At 39.9% G+C, this 27,683-nt stretch overlaps 3 protein-coding genes across 7 annotated transcripts; all 3 read right to left on the bottom strand.

The window, feature by feature from the left end:
• Nucleotides 1-219: 219 nt before the first annotated feature.
• Nucleotides 220-7,281, bottom strand: creb3l3l (cAMP responsive element binding protein 3-like 3 like). Of its 2 annotated transcripts, none has more exons than XM_079687596.1 (10): nucleotides 7,144-7,281; nucleotides 5,609-5,752; nucleotides 5,060-5,453; nucleotides 4,266-4,390; nucleotides 3,623-3,715; nucleotides 3,166-3,272; nucleotides 2,692-2,760; nucleotides 2,495-2,579; nucleotides 2,287-2,380; nucleotides 220-1,866 (listed from the first exon to the last, which is right to left on the bottom strand). In XM_079687596.1, exons 2-10 carry the CDS (start codon nucleotides 5,750-5,752, stop codon nucleotides 1,472-1,474), a joined length of 1,506 nt encoding a protein of 501 aa, XP_079543722.1. In that variant the 5' UTR covers nucleotides 7,144-7,281; the 3' UTR covers nucleotides 220-1,471. The 2 variants fall into 2 exon arrangements, with proteins under 2 accessions (XP_079543722.1, XP_079543721.1); XM_079687595.1 differs by lacking the exon at nucleotides 7,144-7,281 and adding an exon at nucleotides 6,463-6,793.
• Nucleotides 7,282-7,801: 520 nt separating this feature from the next.
• On the bottom strand, nucleotides 7,802-21,149 carry nim1ka (NIM1 serine/threonine protein kinase a). Its single transcript, XM_079689162.1, has 7 exons — nucleotides 18,566-21,149; nucleotides 13,044-13,531; nucleotides 12,434-12,802; nucleotides 12,188-12,300; nucleotides 10,152-10,273; nucleotides 9,872-10,018; nucleotides 7,802-9,609 (listed from the first exon to the last, which is right to left on the bottom strand). The coding sequence occupies exons 3-7, from the start codon at nucleotides 12,742-12,744 to the stop codon at nucleotides 8,851-8,853; spliced, it is 1,452 nt and encodes a 483-aa protein (XP_079545288.1). The 5' UTR covers nucleotides 12,745-12,802; nucleotides 13,044-13,531; nucleotides 18,566-21,149; the 3' UTR covers nucleotides 7,802-8,850.
• A 138-nt stretch (nucleotides 21,150-21,287) lies between these two features.
• Nucleotides 21,288-26,778, bottom strand: znf131 (zinc finger protein 131). 4 transcript variants are annotated; one of them, XM_079689159.1, is made up of 9 exons: nucleotides 26,628-26,778; nucleotides 25,225-25,369; nucleotides 25,031-25,132; nucleotides 24,774-24,918; nucleotides 24,475-24,583; nucleotides 24,079-24,267; nucleotides 23,556-23,931; nucleotides 23,295-23,425; nucleotides 21,288-22,295 (listed from the first exon to the last, which is right to left on the bottom strand). In XM_079689159.1, exons 2-9 carry the CDS (start codon nucleotides 25,349-25,351, stop codon nucleotides 21,777-21,779), a joined length of 1,698 nt encoding a protein of 565 aa, XP_079545285.1. In that variant the 5' UTR covers nucleotides 25,352-25,369; nucleotides 26,628-26,778; the 3' UTR covers nucleotides 21,288-21,776. The 4 variants fall into 4 exon arrangements, with proteins under 4 accessions (XP_079545285.1, XP_079545287.1, XP_079545286.1 ...); XM_079689161.1 differs by having other exon boundaries at nucleotides 25,225-25,364; nucleotides 26,628-26,769; XM_079689160.1 differs by lacking the exon at nucleotides 26,628-26,778 and adding an exon at nucleotides 26,359-26,516.
• Nucleotides 26,779-27,683: the final 905 nt, after the last annotated feature.

Raw genomic sequence — 27,683 nt, 5'->3', positions numbered from 1 at the left:
AATGTTAAACATGTTCTCAGATCATCATTCACACACCTCTCAGGTAAATACTGGAATAGTAAGTGTATCTACTCGGTATAGCCAAATGTGTCTTATAATGTCTCATTTAATTACAAAGTAGATATTGTGTGGTCAATAATCTCCTGAAGTTGAACAATTAATGTAGACAGGTATTCATCTTTTTGTTGGTCAATAACAGTTATGAAGACAAAATCAGTGTAATTCTGATATATAAAAGGTTTATTAATATTATAGATGTCCAGACATGTCTTATACATAAAGAGTTCAAATGTTCAGAAGAGCTACAATTATTCAAGCATATTTACATTTCATTCTTGGACTACGGCAAATGTCAGTGCATTTGTTCATCACGATCAACATTTAAAATCTCATTGACTGTCGAATATAACAAAAAGCAGTTCCAACACCATTTAGATTTCCTGTATTACTCACATAAACTTAAGTACACAAAGAAATGACAAAAATGCCTCACTGACAAAACAGGTCATTACATTTTTGAGTACATTTTACTGCAACACGGTTTACCGAGCTATATCAAACCCCCTACTGTGTGTACACAGTGCTAAGGTAATTCAGACATGTTTAGAAAGGTAAGAACTGTCCCATCAAGTTGAACAAGAGAAGTTTGAAGGGTTAGAGTGGGGTTGGCTAACAATGACAAAGTCTAGGGGTTTATTGTCTTGTTTTATATTTTGCAAACATAATTTTTTCTTAACTGTACAACATAAAACTAAGCATTCCGAAATGTAAATCAGCATGGATACCCTTGTTACAAGGGAAATACTAAAAACAATTTACAAGTCTACTAAATGGCCAAATGTCCTGCAATGGCTTAAGCGTGACGGTGTTCAATCAACCATTTTGATCAAGCTTTATGAGAATCAAGCAGCTTAAATTCTAATAGGCAATGGATGTTTCTGGACAGTTTGCAGTACAAACTGTAACACTAATTATTTTCACAATAATTTACTAGGAGAGTACTTCATGTGCAGCAATATTTAGATTTGCTGTTGTCAAACCAAGCTCTCCCTTCGAGTTGGTGATAAACAATAATGCCTTCAAGTAATACTTCTCTAGAAGTAATATACTGCAAGTTCTTTATAACGTTTTCTACGGAGGTGCCAACACATTTTTAGCCCTCAGTGCTTCTAAAAGTTGCATGTGGCCTCCAGCGAGGTAAGCATGTTTACTGCGGCAAGGTCCTACTTTTTAGGTAGTTTAGACTCCTGAAATATGGCGATCTCTCCCCAGTTCTTTTTGCCCACTCGAACAAGAAAATCCCAACAAAGTGCTAAAAGGTACAGTAGTACATGAGAAGGTTGTTAGAGGGGAAAAGTAGGGACAGGCAACTTGATCCTTTATCTTGATAATTACTAGTATGTTCCCTTTTTCATTTAGTAAGCTTCCCTCTGGTACATTAGGAATATGGCTCCCTCTGCTGGTTGTGTGTCTACATCTCATCTGAGCGGTGCTGCTGTAGTATGACAGATGGGGGGTTCCGCTCTATCCAGTTATCCTTGGAACCTGTGACTTCATACGCAACATTGGCATCGATAGACCCTTCCTGTAAGGCCCCCACCCCTCCAGCGGGCCCCTGCTTCATCTCTGCAGCCTGAGCCGGGCCGGGGAAGTCTGCCGAGGAGTTGCTGTTAAATCCTGTTTCCGAGTCAGGCTGCTCCACCCTTTGGTAGTCGGGGGTGTGATTCTTTTGACCTCCAGCAAAGATGGCTTTAACGTTGTCCACCTCTGCTTGGGGCACTAAGAGGAGCTCCTCATCTTCAGGCTCGAGGAAGGACATGGCGTCTGTGCTCTCTGCTGGCAGGGAGCGCAGGGTCCGGGACATGACTGCAATAACAAAGGCATAATGGTTAGCAAAGCTGAGCCAACAAAGAAACTCAGGAAGTCACAGGCACGCCATAGATAAACAGAAATTAAACAGCACTATACTAGCAAGTGGTCATGGAAGACATTTACTTACAAATAATTAAAAAAACACCTTACAGACTGTGGTTTCAACAAATACACTCCCATAACTTTGCATATAGTGTTCACAAAACTGCTTGTTTTCCCCCTTTCTTAACTATGCTGACTCAGATATGCACTTGATTTCCAATGTAAATCAATATTTTATTCTTCTGCAGTCTGCTGACACACACTGAATTACATCTTAATGAATAAACCAACACATTCAGTGTATCTAAAAACATGACAAGGAAAGGTTGAAATAGGATTAAAGAAATCGGTTTTTATTTTGAGGTAACTTACTGAGGGAGGGTGTGTAGAGTTCCTTCTGTTCTGATTTTCCTCCAAATGGATTGACAGACGGGAAGATGATGAGACAGAAAGAAAGCAGGAACACCTGGAGGACAAACACAAGGAGAGTGAGAGAAGAAAAAACTGCAGCATGTAAAACAACTTGACACTTTATACAGGATAAGCAATCAGGAGAGAAGGACGTAATCAATGCATTTACCATAACACAGGTGCTGGTTGTGCTGGCTTTCATTGTGGACATCTTCACCATCGACTGCAGCTTCCTCAGTTGCTCTATCAAGGAGCTGAAAGAACAAAGAGGACACATTTACCCAACAGCCGACAGCAGATTTGAAAGAACTTTATAGACACATGGCATTGCATATAAATGCCGAAGCAATATTTCAGAGTTCTTACATGTTCTGTTTATGAAGCATTTGGACTTTCTTCTGCAGTTCCAAGTTGTGTGCGGTACACATGGCAACCCTGTAGTAGAAATGTATTCAGTAGTTAGTATATTTATCCAAGCACACATTGACAAACGAGTATTTGACAAACCAAAAGTTAAGACATTTAATAAATCCCTGCCAGCACAACTATTATTTACAGGGAACAGTTATTCTGCAGTATAAGGTCTACACCTATATGCCCCATTTATGTTTACCTGTGTTATTAGAACAAATTCTATTAACTGCAGGATGCAAAAATTAGTTGTTTAATCAATTAGTTGATTGACATCAAATGAATAGGCAACTATTTAGAATGAAAATTATATTTTTATAGGCAGAAGTGCAGAACATTACCTAGTTTCAAAATGTCTGTATTTTTCTGATGAAGCAATTAAAGGTATCATTCCTTTCCATTGATAGCCCTTCAGGCCTAACAGCTCACCTGTTTTCCAGTCCGTCCACATACACCTTCTTCTTCTTGCGGCTCTCCTGAGCGGACTGCTTGTTGCGGATCTTCCTCCTGACCCTCTTCAAGGTCCTCTCCTCTGCCTGTTACACACAAAGAGGGCTTTCACCACAATGCTGACATGACAGATTACGACGTATATTTCAACAGCCTTGAGCAGCTGTGTCGCAGCTGGACCAAACTGAAAAAAAACACTAAATAGCCACTACATGGAAATATAAGACCAATATTTACATGTCCAATAAAAGTATCAAAACTGTTTTATTGTACTATAATTGCCAAACAGATTAACAACACTATTAAATGTATCAGCAGTCTGTTCTTTGATTAAGTGCCTAATTAAACAAACATTTACAACATGTCGCAGATGTTCTTATCTAGGGCAATGCTGCCAATTAGCTCAAGTATAAAAACATTCACAGGAGTGAATTACCTTTGTGAGAGGCATGTGCGAGGGAATAGTTGCTCCCTCTTTTCCCAGAAGCCGCTTCTCTTCCTCAGTAAGCACAATCTCTTTAAACTGGAACTAAAGGGAGGAAATAGAAACATTTAATGACCTGTATAAAATGATAGATGTGGAGGAGTCAAATCACAACACTTGACTCAATTTTCAAATGTAAAGACTTTATACTTTCTTGACTAACATTGATAAATGGCTTGACTTGGTATTCATAACTTTTGTTTGTAAATATTCAATATATTAATATAGATGTTTCTACATATTGAGAATAGTTTGGTTTTTGAAACACAACTGGGTGATGAAATGTGTTCAAAGCTGGCAACCTACTAGATAAAAAGAATGTAATCAGAATGTCATTTGACTTGACTTGTGTCCTAATTCTCATCACAGTAACACAGTAAGGACTTGAATGAAGCTTGAAGGGTTACGAATATTTCACTTGCAGGTGACACATGTGACTCTGCAACTTGATGCGCCAGGTGCGACTAATAATATGCCAAAAATAGCTCACAAATCATTTCAAAGATATAAATCATGTATGCCAAACTGAAACTGTCTGTCTTCTTTGTAAAGATCACTTCAAACTTCAAAATAAGGAAAAGTAGGGGAAACTGACCCGGTCCATGTCATTGTCTTGAGTGGAATCCTGAGTGGAGTCCTCTATGGACAAAGTGCAGGGCAGGTCGTCTGTGATGTCCTCCTCGTCGTCGTCTTCCTCCATTGCCTCACTCACCAAGTCGTCTGACACAAGAGAAATATATTCAAAATAAATATAATGTGGTGTGCTGACCAGCTCTGCAAGTAAGTGCTGCCATGCGTCTATTATGTATGCAGCTTCCCTCACACTGAATGTGCACTAAATACATGTGTTTTGTAGAGATTTATCAACGGGTTAGGTGTATAGGTTACAAATAGGAATATACTTAAGCCTATACAAATGATAGATAAAGCCAGAATCAGACTGTTTCTGTGCTAAACAGGAAAACATTCCTGCCTACTGCAATAACTGTATAACAAATCTCCTCTGGCTGGCAGAGAACTCATTGCTCCATAACTTTTCTTTGGACACACTGTACATTTTACATTTATATTTAATATTCCATTCCCTACACTTTTAATGTAAATAATATCCTGCTTTATATTGTGTCTAAAATATAGTGTTTCATTGTCAACGTTTCTAGATTTTTTTATCTTCACGGCCTACTCTATATCTTTCTACTTTTTAATGCTGTTTTAATAGAATTTTGAGATGTTTAAATTCTAGTATTGTTTATTTCTACTCTTTAACTTCTATTTATGTGCAATGCCTTGTTTTGGTGTTTTTTATGCTGCTGCAACGCAAAAATATTGCGTGAAATTCCCAATTTTGGATCAATAAAGTACCTCTTATCTTATCCTATCTAAACATACCCAGATCAATGAAGACATCTGTATCAGGCTGCTCTGCCCTCACACTCTGCAGGGCGTCTATGTCCCTGTCATCGCTCTGCAGCAGAGAGTAGCTGTGATCGGCCTGGACTGACAGCACCTCCGGGCTCTCTGCCTGCAGCTCTCCGGGGGCCAGGGCAGGGTCAAAGTGCTCGGGGCTAGCCTGTGAGTAGCAGGGACTGGGCACCACGTCACTGTCGCTGCCCTGGGGACTCGAGCATCCCAGAGGGTTGTTGTTTCCAACCACAGTGCTGCTGTCATCGGAAATACCGCTATCGCTGCCCAAGGGAGAGTGAGAGGGACCGATAGCACCCATGTTGTCTTCTCCATCTAACAAGCTGGACAGAAAGTCTTCAGTGTCCATTCCTGTCAGTATCTGTGGGGAAGAAAACAGTTAGCTTTAACACCACATGTTTAAAAATACACAGTAGTACGATTTGTAGTCATCCAAAGAGGAACAATATGGTTGTATTCCAATGTAACCATGGAATAATTGTAACAATAATATGTTTAATGTGAATGAAGTCTTACACTCTGCTCTGACAGCCAGGATTCAATGATCTCATTCCCATCAGGAAAGAGGGGCTCAGTAGATCCATTCCCTTCATTGTGGAACAGCAGCCCGAACAGGTCTGCTCCATCCATGTCTGGAAGCTCCTCAGTGACCGATGACATCTGTAGCAACACAGCAGCATATGGACCACAGCATTAGTAATAAATAGTAATATTTATTAAAAACGGCATCAATGTTTAGATACAATTAATATTTTAATACAAGTACAAGAAAAACGAGCTTTCCCAACACTATCCCATAAGAGTCTGTATTTTGCTGTAAACACGACAAAAATGCTAGATGCTGAGAAAAAAGAATTGCTTGGACAAAAACAGTGAATGCATCTTTTGTGTTAACTTATAAAGGGTACACACACAAATAAAAAAGCATCATTATCAGACTGGACCTTGTCTGGGATGGAATACAAATATTTGCAAATTGATCCATGTCGATTTATCAAAACATCTTCTTTAAGAGACTTATGTTGCAAAAATAACTGCTTGTTGATGCTTTTCTGTGTTTTGGATCTTTCGTTTATTTATTAATTTGACGATTATTTCTGAGTTAAATTAACGTAAACTGAATTCTTAATTATCATAGGAGTATTACTATAACATAACTCAAATATGACTGAATGTCATATAGAAGTCCAATATTTAATACAGAAAAATCTTAACAATTCAGAGCGTAATGTAGTGTTAAATCAAATGTTTTTATAGTGGAATATCCTCTTATTAAAATTACCCTGCTTTATAATGTATGATATTATTACAATGATAATTCACAGGACAACAGAAAAGTAGAATGATGGTACGCCAAGCTTCCACTGTACTTTGAGTGTCTGCCCCCAGCTCATCTGCATGTGGATCCTGTTTCCACTGTAAGGAGCTCCGCAGCCTTGACAGGTTTTAAGGTGGTGTCTAAGGTGTGACAGATTAGGAGTCCACGTCACTGAGTTAATAACACGTATACTAAAGTGCCATGTAAACAGTTTCATATTGCATCATTGCCACGCTCCCATCATGATCTCATCATATTTTGAGCCCCGCCCACACATGCCTTTGTCACGAGATCTCCGAATACAATATCAAGTTTCAAAACAAAAACATGTAATGGTATTAAGTGCATTCCAGGAAAATAATTGTATATGATGCAGTGCTTGCCGATATAACGTTATCTTGTAAGAAAGGGGAATGCAGTCCGGATGCATGGTGTCTTTGTTGTATTGCAAAATAAGAGCATTGTCCTGCAGCATAGCTATTTGAATATATACGATATGAGCTGGTTAACGTTACAGTGAACAATACAATTCATAAACATTAAAAAAGAAAATGACTGCATTATTTACTCCAAATGCAGAAAACGAGGAAATGTCTTTAGGCCAACATCCACCAGCCAGCTAGTGTTAGCTCAATAATTCTGTCATTATCTTACAAAGAGGGCGTGGTCCTTCGTGACATTAAACACTCTGAAAAACATTAAATACAGTTGATGTAGACATAAATGTTCGTACCGTTCAATGACAGGAGACCAAATACCATTCGAGTGATAGCGTCCGGGAGTCTTTTGGTTTCACAGCGTTTCTTCACTGCCACAGTATACAGCGATTCCTCTGAAACTACCTTCCAACGAGGCAAAAATTGCGTCATCACGTAAAGGCGGATATGAGTACGTGGGCTTCTTGGGTGATTCTGGGAAGTGTAGTAGAGCAGCCTACAAGTACTGTACTCATGCTAGTCTTCCTTTCTGCATTCAATACGGCATAGACTGCAGCCTATGGCATACACATACATGGCAGTAGGCCAAATAAGGGGAAGGTTTTCCTTAAATATTATCCATATATTATATAATTATTATGATGCAGCTTTCCCAACACTACCTCTTAAGAGTCTTTATGTTGCTGTAAACACTACAAAAAAGCTAGATGCTGAGAAAAAATTATTTCTTGCACAAAAACAGTGAAGGCACCTTTTCTATTAAATTATAAAGGGTACACACAAAAATCAAAACGCATCATTAATCACAAAAAAGACAAATGCATTTCAATGTTTTTTTATGTATTCATTTTATTTGAAACATGGCATGAAAATCAGACATCTGATAACTTAAAAATGAATAACTGGAACTCATACCAAAATTGTGTATTGCAAATATAATATATATATAATATGTTTTTTTCTACATGAGCAACCAATCATTTTGGTGATGGTGTTTAAGTGATATCTCTTGTCTCTCTCAAGAAATCTCTCTTCCTATCACCACAAACATTAAAGAGTATAATGAAGTTAGTCTGGCTGAGGGTCATCTGATTTCATAACATGATAGAAAAAGTAAGGCATCGCAGAAAAAAGTGCAAAATATTGTAGACATTATATTTCATGCATGTTTCACCACTTCATCACCTCAGCATTATGTTGTGGATTTCTATCTTTTTTATCAAGATGTATGCTACATTCATGTCTCATAGGGTTTATTGGTGTTCCAGCATTAAGCATTGAATGGATGTGGGCTATACATATCTAGCCTCCATGTCTCAATGCAAAATTGTGGGAATGCTTAATTTGAAGATCCTTGTAATAAGCATTCGTAGGTAATAAGGCCCCTGTTGGGCCTTATAAAATGCTTTTTGACATTATCATGTGTTAAATACCACTATAAGTGTTAAAACACATTTATTCGGCATACTTTATGTTGCCCTCATTAGTATTTAGCAATGTGCTTAATAACAAAAAACACTTTTTGCCAAACTTGAGTAAGAACAATGTCTTATAACCTAACATTAAACGTGTTAATATTGCTACAAACATTCATATATCCTTATTGTCAAATGTTAATATGTATCTTATAAAGGACATTTTATCTAATAGGTAATGCTTATTTCAAGGACCTCAATGAAAAGCATTACAAAAGAAGCTCTCTAATCATCCTAATATTAATTTGTAAATGTATTTCATAACATTTCCATCTCTCATGAGTAGGTCCTTGTCAAAAAGGATAAACTCATGATTCATCAACAGCAACATTCTCACAGAGACTAATATTACTTACTAGAAGAAAGATACTCTAGGAAGAAATGCAGTTTTGTTTAGGAGCTGAGTAAGGGTGCAAGTTAAACTGCTGAACTGAAAAGCACCTTTGTTTTGCATTTCTAATCAAATCCATGCATCCTCATCTCAGTCTATGAAGTGAAATTATTTCCAGAGCAAAGCAGAACATTTTGTCACAGAATCACACAGAGCTTAGATGTGTGCCCTAGACTACGATACACTTTTAGCCGTTCCTTTTTACTCTGTTTTTTTTGTCTGACTACCTGTGGGACCACAGGCATGCTCACAACAGCCCTTTTCCTGTGAGCACGGTGCAGCAGGATCCTATAGATCCCTGTAATGGAGCTCCTGCAGTCTTTTCCTTGGTTGTTGAGGATATGCTCCGAGCTGATTCCCAATGTTTCCAGTGCTGCTTTCACCTCCTTCTCTTCCTCTACTAGTTCAGATGGATCACTTTCTGCTAGGTAGGATGGGTCTAGTTTGAAGGGCTCCATGGCACGTGGGAAGTCCACTGGGAGCAGCCACTCACAGCCCATCATCTGCTCCACTGTACAGCGGTCAGATGGTATGGGTTGGAGGATTCCTCTGATCAGCCGCTGGCATGCCTCTGGTACCCAGGAGGGCAGGATGTAGGCCCCCTCCAGGATGCACCGCTTCAGTTTGGGTACAGTGTCTGCCCTGAACGGCATGGTGCATGTCACCATAAAGAACAGCATCACCCCCAAGGCCCAGATGTCTACAAAGATGCCGACATAGTGCTCATCCCGAAAGAGCTCCGGCGCAGCGTAAGGAGGAGAGCCGCAGAATGTGTTGAGGGTCTCACTGCGGGGGCTCAGCGTGCTAAAGCCAAAGTCCCCCACCTTGACACAGGAGCTGCTGGTGTAGAAAACATTTTCTGCTTTCAGGTCCCTATGGATGATGTTGTTTTCATGCTGAGAGAGAACAGGGAGAAACTGCATTATGTGCCATCTACTGTCACTTCAAGTCTGATGTGGACATTTGGAGATACCAGTGAACATGTGCCAAATATGTACTTTTAGTGAAGTATAAGTAGCTCGTCTTAAAAATATCTAGTCTCTTAATGGTCACCATCACAGTTATTTTACTTAAAGACTGAAAATAGGTTGCATTCAGATTGAATTTTTTTAAATTATTTTAATTAAACCTGCTCAATATAAACCTATATGTACTGACCATGTGTTTGACAGCAGAGAGGATCTGAGAGAAAACAATCTTGCTTTCGGTGTCAGAGAGTTTCCCCTCCGTCGTAATCTTTGCGTAGAGCTCCCCTCCCCCTGCATACTCCATCACCAGGTGTAACCGTGACAACGTCTCCACCACCTAAAAAAGAAAAAGGATGACAGGAAAGTCAGAGTGCATTACTTAAGTATATCAGATGTCTGGCCGGATGTAGTTGTGTAATCCCCTTTGGGACCAGTTTAAGTTTGTCTATAAATCAATAGGGGAGTCAAACCTCATAGAGGCGTATGATGTTGGGATGGTGAAGTTTCTCCATGCTAGAGATCTCTCTGGACAGAAGTCGCTGAGTCTTCTGATCCAGCTTTGTTTTATCTAGGATCTTTATGGCCACTTTGTCTAGTAATGCCATGGGAGAATACACATTTGAAAAAACTTGAATTATACAGCACTTTATGCAATTTCAAATGTAATCACAGTTATTGATACAAATCACACAGCTTGTTATAAATAAAACACAAAAACCCAACAATAACAGCAATAAAACAAACAAAACAGCATAAAAATACAGAAAGTAAGTAAAGTTACAGCCCAACTATTGTCTATTGAATTTCAAAAGCCTGGATACTGTGCCCAGAACCAATTGAATTTGGATAAATTGCAGGATCCCCAAAAAAGAAAAATAAGAAGATTGTAATCGGACTGGGAGAGATCAAAGGAAAGATCATCCCATTTAAATGATACATACTACTGGGTGTCATTTTTTATATTGTAATAATTAGACCAAGTGTGAGCATATAAAGATGAGCTGATGAAGAGAAAAACATCCACAATAGGCATAAAAGATGTCTCTGAATCTTTAAGGAAATCCATCTGAATAAAGGACCATTTATGCTAGCCCAGTGCTTTCAGATAATTAAGAAGCATGCAGGGAAATACTTAAAGGTTGCATTTCATTTAAACTGAACATTTAATATTTGAAAGATTTTGTAAAAAACAAGATATCATTTCCCCCATGTGTCTGTCATTGCTAAAATGATCTGCGATTTCTGTGAAATCATACATTCAAATGTTAAGTAAAGAGATAGAGGATAGAAAATGTGAGCCCGTGACAAGCAAACACAGAATTGCACGTCAAGAGACCAAGCCCGATGCTCTCTAGATCATTTGATGGAGGATTAGCTGTACTTAGAAACCAATTTTCTTGATGATGTAATTTCACATTCTTTGTTTCGTTAAAAGTACATTTGATTTTGCAATTAAAGAAATACAGCTGGTCTGACTTCAGGTCTGAGCACAAAGTATAAAGGGTCAGGTCAGAGTGAAGATTAAATATGACGGCAACACTGAAGGCTGTGTTAGCTACATTGTGCTGAAACACAACTTGACTTATCAGCTTTAAAATGTGAGGGGAGGAATATATAGCGCACATTTCAAGATTGATATTTTACAGTTACAGACACAGAGATAACATTTTACAGCCAATAAAGATCAAAATATGTAACATATATCAAATTCAAACAACTGATGTCTTCACTGTATTCTGTTAAATAATGTATAAAGAGAAGTTAAATAGAGCTCAGGTAACTAAATACAGAAAAGGTTTTAAGTGGCAAAATGGTGTTGAGATATCTAATTGTGCATCAATATGCATTATTCAGACTGGTATTAGTCTCCCTTTCAGCTGTGACATAGCTTTCAAAAGGAACATTCAAAATGCATCGCAGCTCATATTGTTTTTGGAAGACTAAATGATACCACCTATATCCACATGCACACAAAGCATGGCACACAGACAGGCACATAGTACACTACATATAACCCTAAAAAGATAGAAATCAAAAACAGAGCAACACACTCATTTTCCTTCCTCTCTTTGGCCTTTGATGAGGCATGCATCAATTTTAGCCATCGCTAAGGAAACAAGAGATCTCTAATCAATCCATCTGTTCAAGGGCAGCAGGCAGTCTGTCTCGTGGCTGAATCAGCCCCCTGGCCAGGCACACATCACCTTGTTACTAAATTGCTACAAAAGGACACACTTATTAGTGTTGCAGCCTACTGATGGAAACCACTCATCAGCCAAATCACCACTTAAATCTAATAAAAAGCCAGAGCAAATGGGAGGTTACGTAAGGTTTCCTTAATTATGGATGTGTTCCAAGCTTTAGCAATGGCTATTAAGTCAAACTGTATGCCTTCCATCACTGAGCCTTGATTATACTCAGTATGATTGCCACTCTAGATTCTTTCCTGTACACAAGCGCAGATCTTTTAGTAGCGGCATAAAACTCATGTCTTGTACTTTCTCACCTTTAGTGAGGGCATGGATTCCTAACTTGACATGGGAGAAATTTCCACAGCCGATCTCCCCTCGAATTTTGTAGAAGCCGATTCTCCTTCCCACTGTTAGCTCACGGACCACCCTGTGACCAGATTAAATCACAGAAGATATTCTTTGTGATATACTACAGTTGAGCCACCATAGGGAACATTTCCACACCGTATAAAGTAAGGGATAAGCAAATAGATAATATAGAATCACCCCTTGAAGCCTACCTGTCGTCCTGGCACATGTCCAGATTCAGCCTCTCCAGAGGGGTGAGGCGGCGGACAGTAGCTCCTTCGTCATCTGTGTTGATGTCGGAGCTGTCCTGGCGGCTCCAGCGGCTGTGCCTCTGGCCCCCAGGGACCACAGCTGTACCTCCAACTGAACCTCCGACAGAGTCTCCATTAGACTCTGTAGTCTCTGCCCCAGAGACTGAGATGCTCCCAGCTGTGCCTGCTGGCCCGCGCCCCCTTGAGCCTGCTGTCCCAGCCCCAGCTTCAGCCCCCTCTGGGCTTCTCTCCGAGGGGCAGACAGCAGTCATCCTGCAAGGGAAGCCCAGGGTGGCGTTGGCTTAGCTCATGGCTGGGGGTGGTGGAGGACTGGGTGCCCGATAAGAAAAAAGTTTTAAAATATATTTGCATGCCCTGTGATGATTGATTTTCTTAAATTATTCAATTGCCTTTTAAAATCCACCCTTATAAACTAACTACACTCTTGAGCTTCCAGGATCAAACATTTTTATAAAGCCAACTACAACATGTTCTAATTATTATTATTATTATAGATCTAATTTAAACATTGATATAGAGCAAATTCAAAGGGACAAAAACTCTGACTTACCTTCAGATGTGAGCCATTTTGAGAGAAAAAGTATTTCAGTGTCATTGACCAAAGCTCATAGCTTTTTAGACAACTGAGTCAAAAAAACAACGTTATGAATGCTGGTTTCCTGTACCTCAACAAAATAGTGAAGAACCTCCAGTCTGTGTACACGAGAACATGCTGCATCCAGAATTTCCCAAATATGCTTCAGCTGCAAAACGGTCCTCTTCACGAAGAAATGCCGTTAGTCCTATCTTGTGTTCCTCACGTAAAGTTGTTGAAAAAACGATGCTGAACCTTAAAATCAAACAGAGATGGGATTCATGCTCTCAGTTTTGTCTTCCTGAAGAGGCCCACAGAGCTGTAATGGGCTCTTTCAGTCTCCAGGGTATAAATAGGCCACAGGTTGAGGAGGAGGACAGAGGAGCTTGATGGGGGGGATGGTGGAAAGAGGTTGAACAGATGATAGTGTCAGGGTGCAGCCATGGAGCATGTAGTGAGACAACCTGGAATAAAGCAATAGAGAGATGGTAAAACAAATGTAAACTTAGGTTCCCATGAATGTTAATCCAAGCAAATATCTTTATCACTTTCCAATAAAATACCTTTTTCTAATTGTAATGGAGAGCATGAGAGATTACTGTTATCGCGTGTGTGTGTGTGTGTGTGTGTGTGTGTGTGTGTGTGTGTGTGTGTGTGTGTGTGTGTGTGTGTGTGTGTGTGTGTGTGTGTGTGTGTGTGTGTGTGTGTGTGTGTGTGTGTGTGTGTGTGTGTGTGTGTGTTAGGGCTGCTCGATTATGGCAAAAATCATAATCTCGATTATTTGGGTCAATAATTGATATCACGATTATTAAAAAACGATTATCCATTTACTTTGAAAACATCAGTTTATTGGAGAAAAACATTTTGAACAGTATGTTTTAAACAGTTGATTACCCTGAACTTTAAGTATAATTCAACTGAAAAACCAATACAAAAGAAAAATTATTTCAAAAAAAAAGAAAGAAAAAAGTAATAAAAAAATAATCGTTTTATTTTGATTACGTTGTTTTCGTAATCGTTGCAAGCCATGCAAACAGTAACAGTGCAATCTATGGCCTTCATATAAACCGAATATTGCCACAGTCTCAGTTAAAAAATGACAGATTAGCTTTTCATTGTTGCATTAAAGGATAACACTGACTGGCAGTATTCATAACTTTTAGATGTGTCAACATAATCAATAAAAAAACAATTTGATGAATAACTATGGATACAAAAAAGGCAATAGTAGTAAGGCTTAACCTTGTGTAACATGCTTCTTTGGAAGGTGCTCTCTCTCGTCCGTCTCTATATTAAGATGAATCAATCTATTTTAAAGCCTCACAAGGAAATCAAAGCATTTCTCTTTTGTGAAATGCAGCAATCTCCCAGCCTTCAAACACCTTGTTACCATCGTGTCATGAATATCGAAGCATTGATCTCAGGCAGACTAAAAGGACTTGCTAAGAGAAGAGAGGGATCCACTTTATAGCACAAAGCAACGAGCCCTGAATACCAGCCTTTTGTATACATAAACAAAAAGACGAAAGGGACAACCTTGCATGATAGAAACACATCAATGATGAGAGAAGAGGAAGAAGGGTTTGTGGACAAATCCATCGGAAAATGGTATTTTTCTTTTATTGAAGATGAATATGTACTTACTAGTCTACTAAAAGAATAAGGAGTTATAAATATGTCTTAGGAGTCGTTTGAAATTGTACTTGCTATATTCTGTTTGCTGCTACACATCCTGCAATTATTGTACTTTTTTCATTCATAATATATGTTATATAGAGAATAGCATTTTCAAGTAATATTCTTGAAATATTCATATAAATACATACATTTTTTGTCACCATCTATTTCCAAACTAGGAAACACCAAAGTGATTTAGTTTGAAATATAACAAAGAGTCATGAAGCAGCAGCCACGGTGAGTTGTTAGATGAAGAGCTCCAGGGAAAACTGACTACTTTAAAGTCTGTGTTCACACTGTGAGCGCACCTAAATTCCATATCAACTGACTTTGAGCAAGTCGCAGAAAGGTGAGATTTAACAACCAAATGCATCTCTGTTGCATGGATGGTAGAGAGGTATTGACGATTGCTGGATTTTATTGATTCATATTTCTATTTGTAAATCCCCATATACTATAAACAGACATAAGGAAAACAACTGCCTAAAGTCAACAGCAGTCAAAGATGGTGAGTTAATAACAACTAAGAAAGAACATATTAACACGGTAATAGTTCTGTCTTAATACTATTGTTATATTCTATGGTTCGAACAAATGTTCTACAATAAGTAAATTAAGTGTCTCTGAAACAAACAGAGGGGATTCTTAAGGACTGCCACACAAACTGGATGTACTGATAATTACTTTAAGTGAAGAGTATCTCCACAGAGGGTCTATAGAAGAGAAATAGTTACCCAGATTGCTTTGTGCTTTGTTTCCACTGGATAACAGAACTACCTGGTTGCTTGGTGACACTGAGTGTGTGTTTGTTTGTCTTTCTTCATGCTGAGCATTAGGCATTACCTGGCACTGAGTGTCAAGAAAGAGAGCACATAGGGCCATGTTCACAGTTATACAATGCTGCATTGAGCCTCAGAGTACCCGTGTTAATTATGTATGCTTGCAGAGTGATGGATTTATACATACACCTAGACACACACATAGAAAAAGCACAAGAGAGCAACAATGACCTTATAATTATATGGTAACTACCTGTTGAATTGAGCTAGAGCTGAGATACAGTTAGTATTTCTGGTCATTTTAACCACACTGTATGTAAAGAAAATATTAAAAAAAAATAACTGATTCGTTACTCTTAGAGATAGGCCTATTATTGAGGATTTCCAGGCAAGTCCAAGGAGACACCGGGGTATTCCCAGATCAAGCTGCAGAAATGTTATCTGTCTTGTTAGCGCCTCAGGATCCCAAGAGGGGCTGGGAGACGTTGCTGTGGAGAGACCTTGTTTAGCCTGCTGCTGGCTAGCCCTGGGGTTAGCATCAAAAAAAGGATGAATGTTGTCCTCTGCACTTTGACAGACAGATGTACGAGACTTTGTTGGATGTACTATTCAGAAACTAACTCAATTGGTAGTGCTTATCTAAAACAGGTCAGCAAATGGCTAGCCCTTTACCATTAAACACTATTAGCTTTGCCAAGCGTTGTTGCCTACGCACCAGACAGCCAGTCATTTGTCTTGGGATTCCTCAAGAGAAGGGATTACCTGGTGCACTCAGCTGCTGAACACACATATAGCATCAGCAGCCTCCTCACACTCCAACAACGGAAAACACAAGAGGCCAACCAAAGCAGCTGTGGATAACAATTACACCTGACAACAGAGGAGCTGTTTCTAACATCACAAGCTGCCAAACATCAGTTAAAAGAGTTCCTCCTCTCTGTTTTGGCTGTAAAAAAAACCCTCACTTTTCCTCCCATTCACTTGACGTCCCTTTCTTATTTCGCTTGTGCTTGATCGGCATTGTCTCTTTCACTGCAGCTATGCATTCAAGTACAAAGACGAGCACATACACACATATATACACACACTTTGCACATGCACACTCATTTAAACGCACACACAAGTGCATACACACAGACAGTGAGCTCTCTCAAACAAAGCAGCCCAGTGTGTTGATTGAGACGCACGGCTGACAAGAATAAAGGGCTCAGCAGTGAAAGAGCTGTGACAATGAAGACTACGGGCCCTAGGAACAGAGAGGCAGGCCGCCCTGGAATCCATGGGGCAAACATTTCACATTTCCTAAAAAACAGACTGACCCCTTAATCCCTCACCCCTGACACACACACACACACACACACACACACACACACACACACACACACACACACACACACACACACACACACACACACACACACACACACACACACACACACACACACACACACACACACACACACACACACACACACACACACACACACACACACACACACACACACACACACACACACACACACACACACGTGGTTTACCTGACTTGATTTCACCATCAATAACCAATGGTCAACTGAATTACTGCAATACACAAGTTGGACAAAACTCATTCAATACTGTTTTCAGATATATTGTGCTTTACATTTATCTCTTTATGTTGCATGACTATTTACTACTGAAGTTGGGGAAAAACATACTATTTTTTAACCTTACATGACAGAATCTGTACTAGATAATACCTTACAGCTCCTTGCCTGTCTATCTCAAAGACAAAGAGAAAGAGAGAGAGAGAGAGTCCAATAACATAATACATAATGTGGAAGAATCATGCATCATGGTGCTTCAAATCCAATATATTTGGTCAGTTATTTCTTCCTTCTTCACACATCTGATTTTGCATTGTATTCACTGTCAGTGCTTCAAAGAGGTTTGCATCAAAGAAAAAACACATAAAGGACAATGTTTCATGTGCTCTGACTGATTGACCATCAAAAGAATACAAATCAAGAACAAATGTTATTAAGGCGGATGTAAACACAACCTAAAAAAGGGATAGCTTCTAATCCAGGTCTAAAATTAGTGGAAAACATTACTAAGTTTTGACAGAATTTGGAGCTTTCTGATGCCTCAGTTTGACATGTTATGCAATTGTGACATCCAATTCTGGAAGCTGAGTCATGCTAAGGTCTCCTATCTTTCTCGTCCTTTTGCAATCAGCAAGCACAGCATAGCATGACAATAAGTCATTTATGTGAATAAATATAGTTCCACTTATAGGCTGTTTCATTTCCTCAAAGGCAGATATTGGAATCATTTGAAAAGTATTCTTTGAATTTCGTAAATCTTTTCATCTTTTTTTCTACTGTATTCCTAAAAGACAATAATTAAATTCCCTTCAGTCGAAATATCATTAGGATCTATCATAATTATCAACTAGAGCTATTATGAATAATGGTTATTATGCACTATTTATCCGCCTTTATGCATATAGTGCAACAGGTGCACGAGACAACCTCCTCCATTATTTGGCTTGCTACATGCACATCGTGTGTTTGTCTACCAGTTAGTCACAGTGGTCTTCCAAAGTTTGATATCTTACATTGCGCGTGGGATTGTGTCACGCGTTTGCGTAACTGACAGGTGATGCATTGTGACCGCTATTCGGAAGTGACATATTGAATTCAACGAAACTAATCATTGCACAATATTATTTAAATATAACTAAAAAGTAAGATGATGACAAATGTTATTGATTCATACGATACGAGCTCTTCAACCTCCATCTAATAGGCTACTGCTGACTCACCACATATTTGGTCTGTGATGCTAGTGTAATTATATATTCATGGGCGAAAAACTTCAAAACGGACACCTTACGACTAAATAACAATTATAACAGTAATAAAGTTATTTGTCTGGGTATTCAATGACAGTCAACAGTTAACACCTCCTCGCAGCAGGCCATCCCTGAGCCGGCGCATTGCTCTCTAATCCTATCAGCACAGAAACACAAAGGAGGTAAAATGTGTGAACCAGTCTTACTTTGGTGGATATATCTTTACTGGGCCCGTGGCGACAAGCTTTACGGACCTCGCTGTAAAATCATCTTCCTCCGGTGCCCGGTGACACAGTGCACTGGTTCTGCAGCAGCTGCTCCCTGCTTCTGTCTGTTGTGGAGGAAATCCCGTTGACTGGCAGCTGAAACGACCAATAAGCGGCGAGCTGAGTGGGCCACCGTGCATATCTTATCCAATCAGAGGCTAGACTTACAGCTCGAGGCGCAGGATCACTTCAGTTCAGAAACACAGGAGCTGTCCAGAGCAGCACGCGGCGGCAGGATTCAGGTAACCTAACCTGTGCGTTACCTGCCAGCCTATTAGTACAGCAAAGGTTCAAGGTGCGGTCAGGGGACCAGCAGGAGGCCTTAATAAGAGGTGTCCATGTCTCGACCTGAATGTTATCGTGGATGTGTGACTTTATTTTAATTCTGAAAAAGGTGAGGAACCCTAGCTATTACCCCATCAAATGTAGTTTCTCCCCAGGTCTTTATCTACATCTACGTCAGTTGATGAAGTTTGCTTATGTTTTCGTTTTTTTCAGGTTAAACCATCTAACCAGCTTTCAGGCCTGTTATCTTGAAGATAATTGTAGTTTGATAGAGTTTGTACAATTCCATATGATACAGCCTGTTCATTTTAATATTTATAAAATTCAATATTCTAATTAATGGGATTCTTCATTAATCCTTCAAGTTTATGAAGCCTATTGACAAGACTGGCAGACAAACTGTTCAGAAGATAACAAAATAAACCTTTCTCAAACTTCTTATCTTATCAATATGTATGGTGCTAAGGTAAGGTCTGAGTTTGGTACTGGTGTGCATTACACCAACTTTCTCAAAACTACATTAATACCTCTCTCCACCTGGGGGCAGTGGAAACAAGCTATAGACACAACATCGGCATACAATCAGTCACCTTGTGAAATTAGGATATAAGGGCTAACCCAGTGGCGTAACAAGGTTGTGATTGGCCCCGGTACAAATATTGTTTGGGGGGGGGGGGGGCACACTCATAAGCGCCACATGTAGGCTATCAACAACAGCCTACCCTGGCCTCAAACCACCACAGGCTGACAACGGCACAGTGAACTAAGAAGAGGATTACACCTGTTTCCTTGATATTTGTATCTGGGGAATGGGCCGGTAGGCCTACATGGACCGGTTGCTATAATATAGCTTTTGATCTTGGCGTTGGGGGTCTCAATAGCGCCATAGAGTCCCCTGTCGGTGGGGGCCCTTGGGGGAACTGTTGGACCACCGCCGGGCACAGCTAAATCCAGCCTCTCCTCCTGTCTGGCTGTAGAAGAAGGTTGCACAGCCACGGCTTCACTTGTGGAGCTAGATGGCAATGATGGTGGTGAGGCAGGTGAGCTATCGTTAGCCTCCGGCTGCCGCTGCACGTCAACATTGCTAACGTTAGCGCTCGATTTCGAGGACGATGTATGACAAAAAAAACTGTCTAATTTCGTCAGTTTAGCTGTTACATCTTTGTTCTCTCTTGTCCTTTCTCTTTGGTTTGCTGTATATTATAAATGCAAGCTATAACATTTGTATAATGCTGCCGAACTTGCTGCTGCTAGCTACAGCATCTGGAGGATACGTCCCCAGCTGAACCAGAAAACTGCGCAGGTTCTGGTCCAGGCTCTCGTCATCTCACGCCGAGACTACTCCCTCCTGGCTGGTCTACCTGCATGTGCCATCCGACCTCTGCAGCTCATCCAGAATGCAGCGGCTCGTCTGGTCTTCAACCTTCCAAAATTCTCCCACACCACGCCGCTCCCTTCACTGGCTTCCGGTAACTGCTAGAATCCACTTCAAGACACTGGTACTTGCGTACCATGCTGTGAATGGATCTGACCCTTCCTACATCCAGGACATGGTTAAACCGTACACCCCAGCACGTGCACTCCGCTCTGCATCAGCCAAACAGCTCGCTGCACCCGCACTGCGAGGGGGACCCAAGTTCCCATCAGCAAAAACACGTGGGTTTGCTATCCTGGCTCCAAAATGGTGGAATGAGCTCTCCATTGAAATCAGGACAGCAGAAAGCTTACACATCTTCCGGCGCAGACTGAAAACTCATCTCTTTCGACTCCACTTCGAGCGATGGAATTACTAACAAAGCACTTACATACTAACAAAGGACTGGCTTATCTAAAGCCTGTTGAGTAGCACTTGAAATGTTTGGCTCTATGAAACCTGATGTACTTATATGATTCTGTTTTCTTCAAGGTTGTATCTTCCTGGTCGAATATACTTATTGTAAGTCGCTTTGGATAAAAGCGTCAGCTAAATGCAATGTAATGTAATGTACAGTACTGGTTGATTAAATGGTTCGCTCGACACGCAAGGTATGACATGAAAGGGAGCAAGGTCATTGGACAGACAAATTAAAAATTAATTTAGGTTGCTTGGTTACTTTGAAGACTGCGTGAACCGGTCAATGCCATTGGGGCCCCAAAAAGCCCCTGGCCGGCACTGGGCCCCGGTTATGCCACTGGGCTAAAAAAAGCAGTTTTCTATCAATACATCCAGCAGATACAGAGCAGGTTTAAGAATTGGGAAAAATACAATTTGACAGTGTAATAATAGTAAGAGTTTATGAATACAAATAAACTCAACAGCATTTCTTAATGTATCTTTTTCCTCACCGAGTTGATTAAAGATGAATCTCAGTCAATAGATGACATGTATAGACGTGTAGCCCATTCTGGAAACCAATTTTATTCCATATGAATTTTACTACAAAAACATCAAGTCAGTAGAAAAATAATCTTAAACAAACCTGTAGCGTTAGCACTGAGGAATATCAGTACCAAACATGCAACAAAAACGTTTCATTCCATGTCAAATTGTCTTGGCAAGTGATCCAAACTAGAAGAACATTATACATTAGATGTAAAAAAAAAAAGTCATCAGAATTAATTTCAGAAGCATTGAACTGAAGAGTCAAGAATATGTGAAATTATCGCAAGCCGCTTTAAAATAGATAAAGGATCATTAGCAAGGAAAGGATACATCCCAATCACTTGTTTCATAAGTCTGTGTTAAAAGACTGAGAGCTGTTGTGGGGGTGACATGCTGTATCCCACATGTCGCGTCCTTTATGGAAAACAAGTCAGCTAAAGGAAAGTCGTTCAGCACTCAAAGTGTGTCCTGCAGGTCTTGTAAAACACTGTCCTGTCCACATTCTCATGCCTCCCCTGCTTGTTCTGCTTCAACGCTCACCATTTCACCCTCCACCTCTACCTCCACCTGAGAGTTCACCACCTGCTGCCCATCCACTTCAGTTGTGGTCACATGCACCACCTGGATTTGCACCCCGGCCTGCTTTAATCTTTCCACGTCCTCCTCACACATCTCCGTCACCCCTCCGTCCTCCACTAACATTGTCGTAGTCTCCTCCATCTCCATCACGTCCACGGGCTCCACTGTGACGTGTTCCACCTGGATCCCGTCATCCAGCAGGACAGCTTCCGTCCCTTCTATGCTCTGGGTTGCGATGGCGAGTGCGGCGACAGAGTCGGTGATGACTACTTCTTCTATTGATTTGTCATCCTCAATGGAGTGCATGTGTTTGAGGTGGGTCTTTAGTTCTTTGGGGTGGGTAAACCACAGGTCACACATGGTGCAGTGGTTTGGCTTGTCGCCTGTGTGGCTCACAAGATGGTCCTTGAACTCGTCCCATCTATTGAATACACTGCTGCAGACCTGATGATGGAGAAAAAAAGTCATTAGATGTCTTGATTTGTCAAACAAGTAAAACTAAAATTTTTAACTAATAATTGTATAATTATAACTGTTTTAAGCTCGGAGGCAAATGAGGCTGTAAAAAATAAATAAATCACCTGTCAAGCACAACGGCCAGGCGGACCAAGTTTATTATTAACATTGATAGTCAGATATAGGGCTGGGCAATATAATTAAATATGATATTTGTATTGTGATAGGAGAATAGATATTATCTTACATTTGGATATGTCTTATCATTGTCGTTTCTGTTTCATAACAGTAATGTGATGTCAAGTTTTGAACATACCAGAGCTCTAGCTGTTTATATATAATTTGCCTTGCCCATTTAGTCATTACATTTACATTACTGATGATATATTTAAAAAAATCTCATTGTGAAAATATTTTGTAGAAACAGCAATAGTAAATTGAAAATGGAAAGTACTTATACACTCTTGACGACTCCTCAAAACTCTTTACATACATGTCACGATTATACAGAGCAATGTGCCATTTTTGCTCAGGGAAGCTAACATTCTCACACATTCATACCTCAGGAGCAACTAGGGGTAAGTATCTTGGTAAAAGATAAATCAACGTGTTGATCGTACTGGGCTGGGATCGAACTCACAACCTTCCAGATAAAAGACGACTACAATCGCTTTCAGCCATAGTCAACCTGATGTAAAGCCTACAATATCATCGCAATATAACTAATATCGCTATTGTTGTTTTTGGTAAAAAAAAAAGGCATGACATTTACGTTTATCAATTCCCCCTTAATTCAGTGCATGACAAAACTGTGCCAACTTCATTACACGAATTATGAGTTTATCATATCACAGAATGTCTGGGTGTTATGTATTTGTGAAGTAAATAAATAAATACATACAAGGCGAAAGAAGCGGGACATTTTTGACTATAGACGCCGCACTGGCAGGTCAGCACTTGATGGCCTTGATACTGAACAAACTGTACCTGGCATTCGTAGAGTTTCTTGCGTCCCTTCTTGGCTCCGGCCCCATCCTGACAGGCTGCCATATGGCACTTCAGTGTGCTGTTCCTTGCAAATCGCTCATGGCAAGCTGGACACTCGTAAGGTTTTTCACCTACAGATAGGACATATAAAGCCAAACATGTATGTCAATGCTTGATGTATAAAACATTAACAATGCATTATTATAGATTGTACTCACTTAAATTTGAACTGAACATAACCAGCTTTATTTCCATTCTTACCAGTGTGCTTCCGCAAGTGCTCCTTAAAGTGGCCGAAGTGGTCAAAGTGCTTTTTACAGTATTCACAAACATGTACTTTCTTCTGGGGTTTCTGGTTTTGAGACAGCTCTTCTGCTTCAAAATGAAACGTGTTGATGTGCTGCTTCAAGGCGCCTTCTCGCGTGTAGGCTTTCCCGCAGTGGTCGCACACGTGGGTTTTTTCCAGCGAGCCCAGGTGTGTTTTCAAGTGCTGTTTGAGGTGGTAGTATAACTTGAAGCTTCGATCACACTTGTTGCAGCGAAACATGTTGTCCACTTGGGAAATCTGAACTTCTACGACCTCGACATTCTCCAACACTTTTGAGGCAGTCACTGTTTCCTCCTGATACACAACCTCCTGCCAAGCGCAAACATAGAGAAGGTAGGGTTCATCCTTTCAAATCTAATACCATCTTACTGTCTTTACATAGTTTAACAGTTAATGTACCATAAGAACATGAAACTCAGCTTATATTAAGGTCTGTACAATTAAAAATCAACAAACCTCCTCTATTCCTCCCTTCCTAATGATATGTAGCGCAGGTTCCCCTTGTTGATACTTGCTGGTTATGTCAGCCAGAAGGGCCAAAGCAGAGTCATCTGAAGCCTGAGCATTCCTCGCTGCATCCACCACCTCCTCCAGTCCAGTCTCCTCCACTTCGATGGCCCCTTCCCCTATTACCTCAATCTCCATCTGGAGAACAGACAGCATTCAGTCATTACAGCCCAATGCATGGACACAGTAAGGGCCACTTGTGTTTACTCCATACAATAAATAGACGCACCAACAAGAACACATCTTAGTGGTGGAAAATTGCATTGATATTTCAGCTGATCTTATTGTCCACTGTTTTGCAAGGAATGACATCTCCATGAGTGTGACCACCACAAAGTTACTGACCTGTTCCCCTTCCACTGAAGGGAGGGTTTCTGTAATCACATTGGATGTCTCAGCTATTTTCCTCTTTTTGCCTTTGCTCTTTGCCGTCAGCGATGGATTTTCATGTATCCTACAGAAGCAGAGAAGCTCTTGTTGAGAGGTAACAATGTTTATACAAAGAAGGCCTGAGAACAATTATTTTCTAGCTCCTCAAATCTTTCACGACTGAATTTGTGAATTAAATATTTTGAATTCTAATAGTGACAATAATGCAAGCCTTATCTGTAGTGATAGGTAAAATGTTTGCATGTGGGACTCACTTATTGTTGAGCGCTTTGATGGCCTCCTGCATCTGGAGGTATTCTGCAGCCTTCCAGACGTCAAAGGCATCCTCCTCTCCAACTACAACTAATGTTGCTGTGTAAGTGAACTCCATCAGTTGGCGAAAGGCTGTGTTACTCACTCCTGTCAGAGCAAGACACAGCAGGACTCGTGAGTTAAAGCTGTTATGTATAACATACTAACAAACACACTAACATATATTGGACTACTTTTATTTGATTAAAACACATAATACCTTCTATCTCCACCAGTGGCTCTTGGGTAAAATCCTGAAAGAACTTATGGAAAAACTGACTGCATGCTGCCAACACTGCTTTGTGGGCTCTGAACTGATGTCCTGCAAGAGACAAGAGACATGCATATATAATACATTGCTCAGGATTTAATCATAAAGATGAACTATTATATACAGTATATATGCCTACTTACCATCCACAATCAAGGTAATGTCCGTGAACTGGTCTAGCTGCCGTTGTTCATTAAGTTTGTCCATCATGACTTTGTAATGCGCTGGGTACTCATCGCCCTCCAGCTCCACCTCCACCTCCGCCGCCATTATTGACCTTATCCTTTTCTATGCAGAATGGAGGAAGATGGACATACAATTATTAACACAGCTATTAGCTAAACCGAACATCTCACACACCTCACAATGTACTTTGATTGACCTGGCTTCCTAGATCCATTTTTCATAATTGTTTTCAATTCAAAAAGGACAAAAGACAAGAGATTTAAGCATTTTAAAAACAGATAAGATCACATTTGGTGTAATTAAATGATGATAAACAAACCCTAAAATAAATTGTATTTAATATTTAGGGCTGCATTTTCTGGCTCCATAACTTAGTTTTCATTCATGGGTTTTACATCATGATCAAACCTCCAATAAATAGCCAACATAAACAAAATAGTGTGTCATGACCTCACTGAGACTGACATGAGATCTGAGTGTGTCTCTTTACAGGTCATTTTAGAATAATAACAAAGTCACGAGTTTTGCAAGTCTGAATACCATCAAACACTGAAGGAGACAACACAAAAACACATAGGGATGTGAGAAGAAGCTTGTGAGCAGTCAGTGACGCACATGTGTTAAAAGCTCTGCAAGTTTGTCAACATTTCGAAAAAAAAGAAAAAGATAACATAACATGTAAAATTAACGCATTTAACATTTTGATCAAGGCATCGCTGAATTGTCTGTTTTAGAGCGCAGTTGACAGAGGGGAAATCATCTGAAGTTCAAAGCTTAATAAAGACTCTACATGGCAACAATATTGCACAGAGAAAGTCAAAGTATGGGCCCATTAGAACCACATCACAAGCTGGTATAACGTTACGCCAGCCGATAACTGATAATCACCTTGTGAAATAAAACAAGTAGCCCCTGCCTAATTTTAAGAGCTAACCCTAACCTGTCACACAAGAAGACGGGCACATATTTCAACCAACAACCCCAAACATGGGTGTTCATTTGGCTAACAACTTTGCTAGTTCAGCTCGACATTAGCTTAACTTGCTAACATACACTCCTATCCCACAGAAGAACAAAAAAAAAGAATTTACCAAACTCGAGGCATAGACAACCAAAGCCCAGCACTCCAGGCCTGGATAGCCCCGTGTACTCGTTTAGATACCGGAACATGAAGGATATAAACATGGTACAAGCCCAGAGTGTCGCAGGTAACGGGCCTCTTAGCACACTCGCCATTTCGCGTTTGACAATCAACATTACGTCATCAAACCGCGCATTAAAATACACTTTTCCCGGACAGATTTCTTAATTATAACCTCCGTGGAACAAAATGCACCCTACAAACCAGCGATATGCATACCTGCAGTATGGTTACGCTGCTTCAGAAAGTTGTTTTGCGATAATATTTCCCTTGACTCATGTAGCGCTGTTCTTCTCTCGTTGCTCCAAAAAGGGCGGACGTTCTTCAACCGTAGAGCCTCGGATTCCCAGAAGCCATTGCGAATTCAAGGACGCGGAAAAGCGTTGCTTAGTGACGGCGGTGAGTGACGACCTTTATACAGTCTATGGTGACGACTCTAGCTTTTCTTCTTTATCAACGTTTAGCAAACTAACTACCAAATAATGCAAGTGTATTCAGGTGTATTAAATGCCACATGTATCATCTACTGATTCAATAGTGAGAAGAATGACAATGCTTAAAAAATAACCCCACAATGACCTTAAATGTTAGAGCCTGTTACAGAAAGACTAAGTTAATGTATATTGCAGTGTATGACACAGTTTATGTATCAGTGTTACTGTATAAGCAGGGTCAAATCTGCATGGAGATGTTTACTTGAGACCAAACCATGTTATAAGAAAAAAAAAAAGCATAATATTCACTTCTGTCATATTGTGCAGCTTGCACTTTTATTTTGTCCATTCCCTGCACTTTTCACCACAATAGCTTGCATTAACACATGTTTAAAAACATTGTATTTATTGTTTAACACTACATTTGTTGGCCTAGTTTAAAACTGACTTTAGCAATCTTATAGCATGACCTTCATCTGCAGAGAGACAACTAACCTGCAAGATTGGACTGGCTGTTTACAGCTATTTTATATACTGTAACTGCAGATGAACTGTCCCTTTAATGCAGTGGTACTATGCAATATTTTCTTTCTAACCAATAACTAGTTAATACATTTTAACAGGAATAAAATGTGTCTCCAGAATATTTTGGTAGAGCAACTGAAGCTATGCATTAGGGAACATTTGAATATATTTTTTTAAGGAAGCTGCTGTCTTTTGTCATTCTTTGGCCCTCCCAAATCCCTGATGTATGATGTTCATACAAATATCTTACCTACTTGCTTGCTCAGCTTAATTCTTTTTTTCTATACATAATACTTTTTATTTTACCCTGAACTAT

This window comes from Notothenia rossii, assembly GCF_949606895.1.
Source record: "Notothenia rossii genome assembly, chromosome: 6".
Lineage (NCBI taxonomy): Eukaryota > Metazoa > Chordata > Actinopteri > Perciformes > Nototheniidae > Notothenia > Notothenia rossii.
Note: the sequence above shows the minus strand (reverse complement) of the source record. Positions and strands in the feature narration are given on the sequence as shown.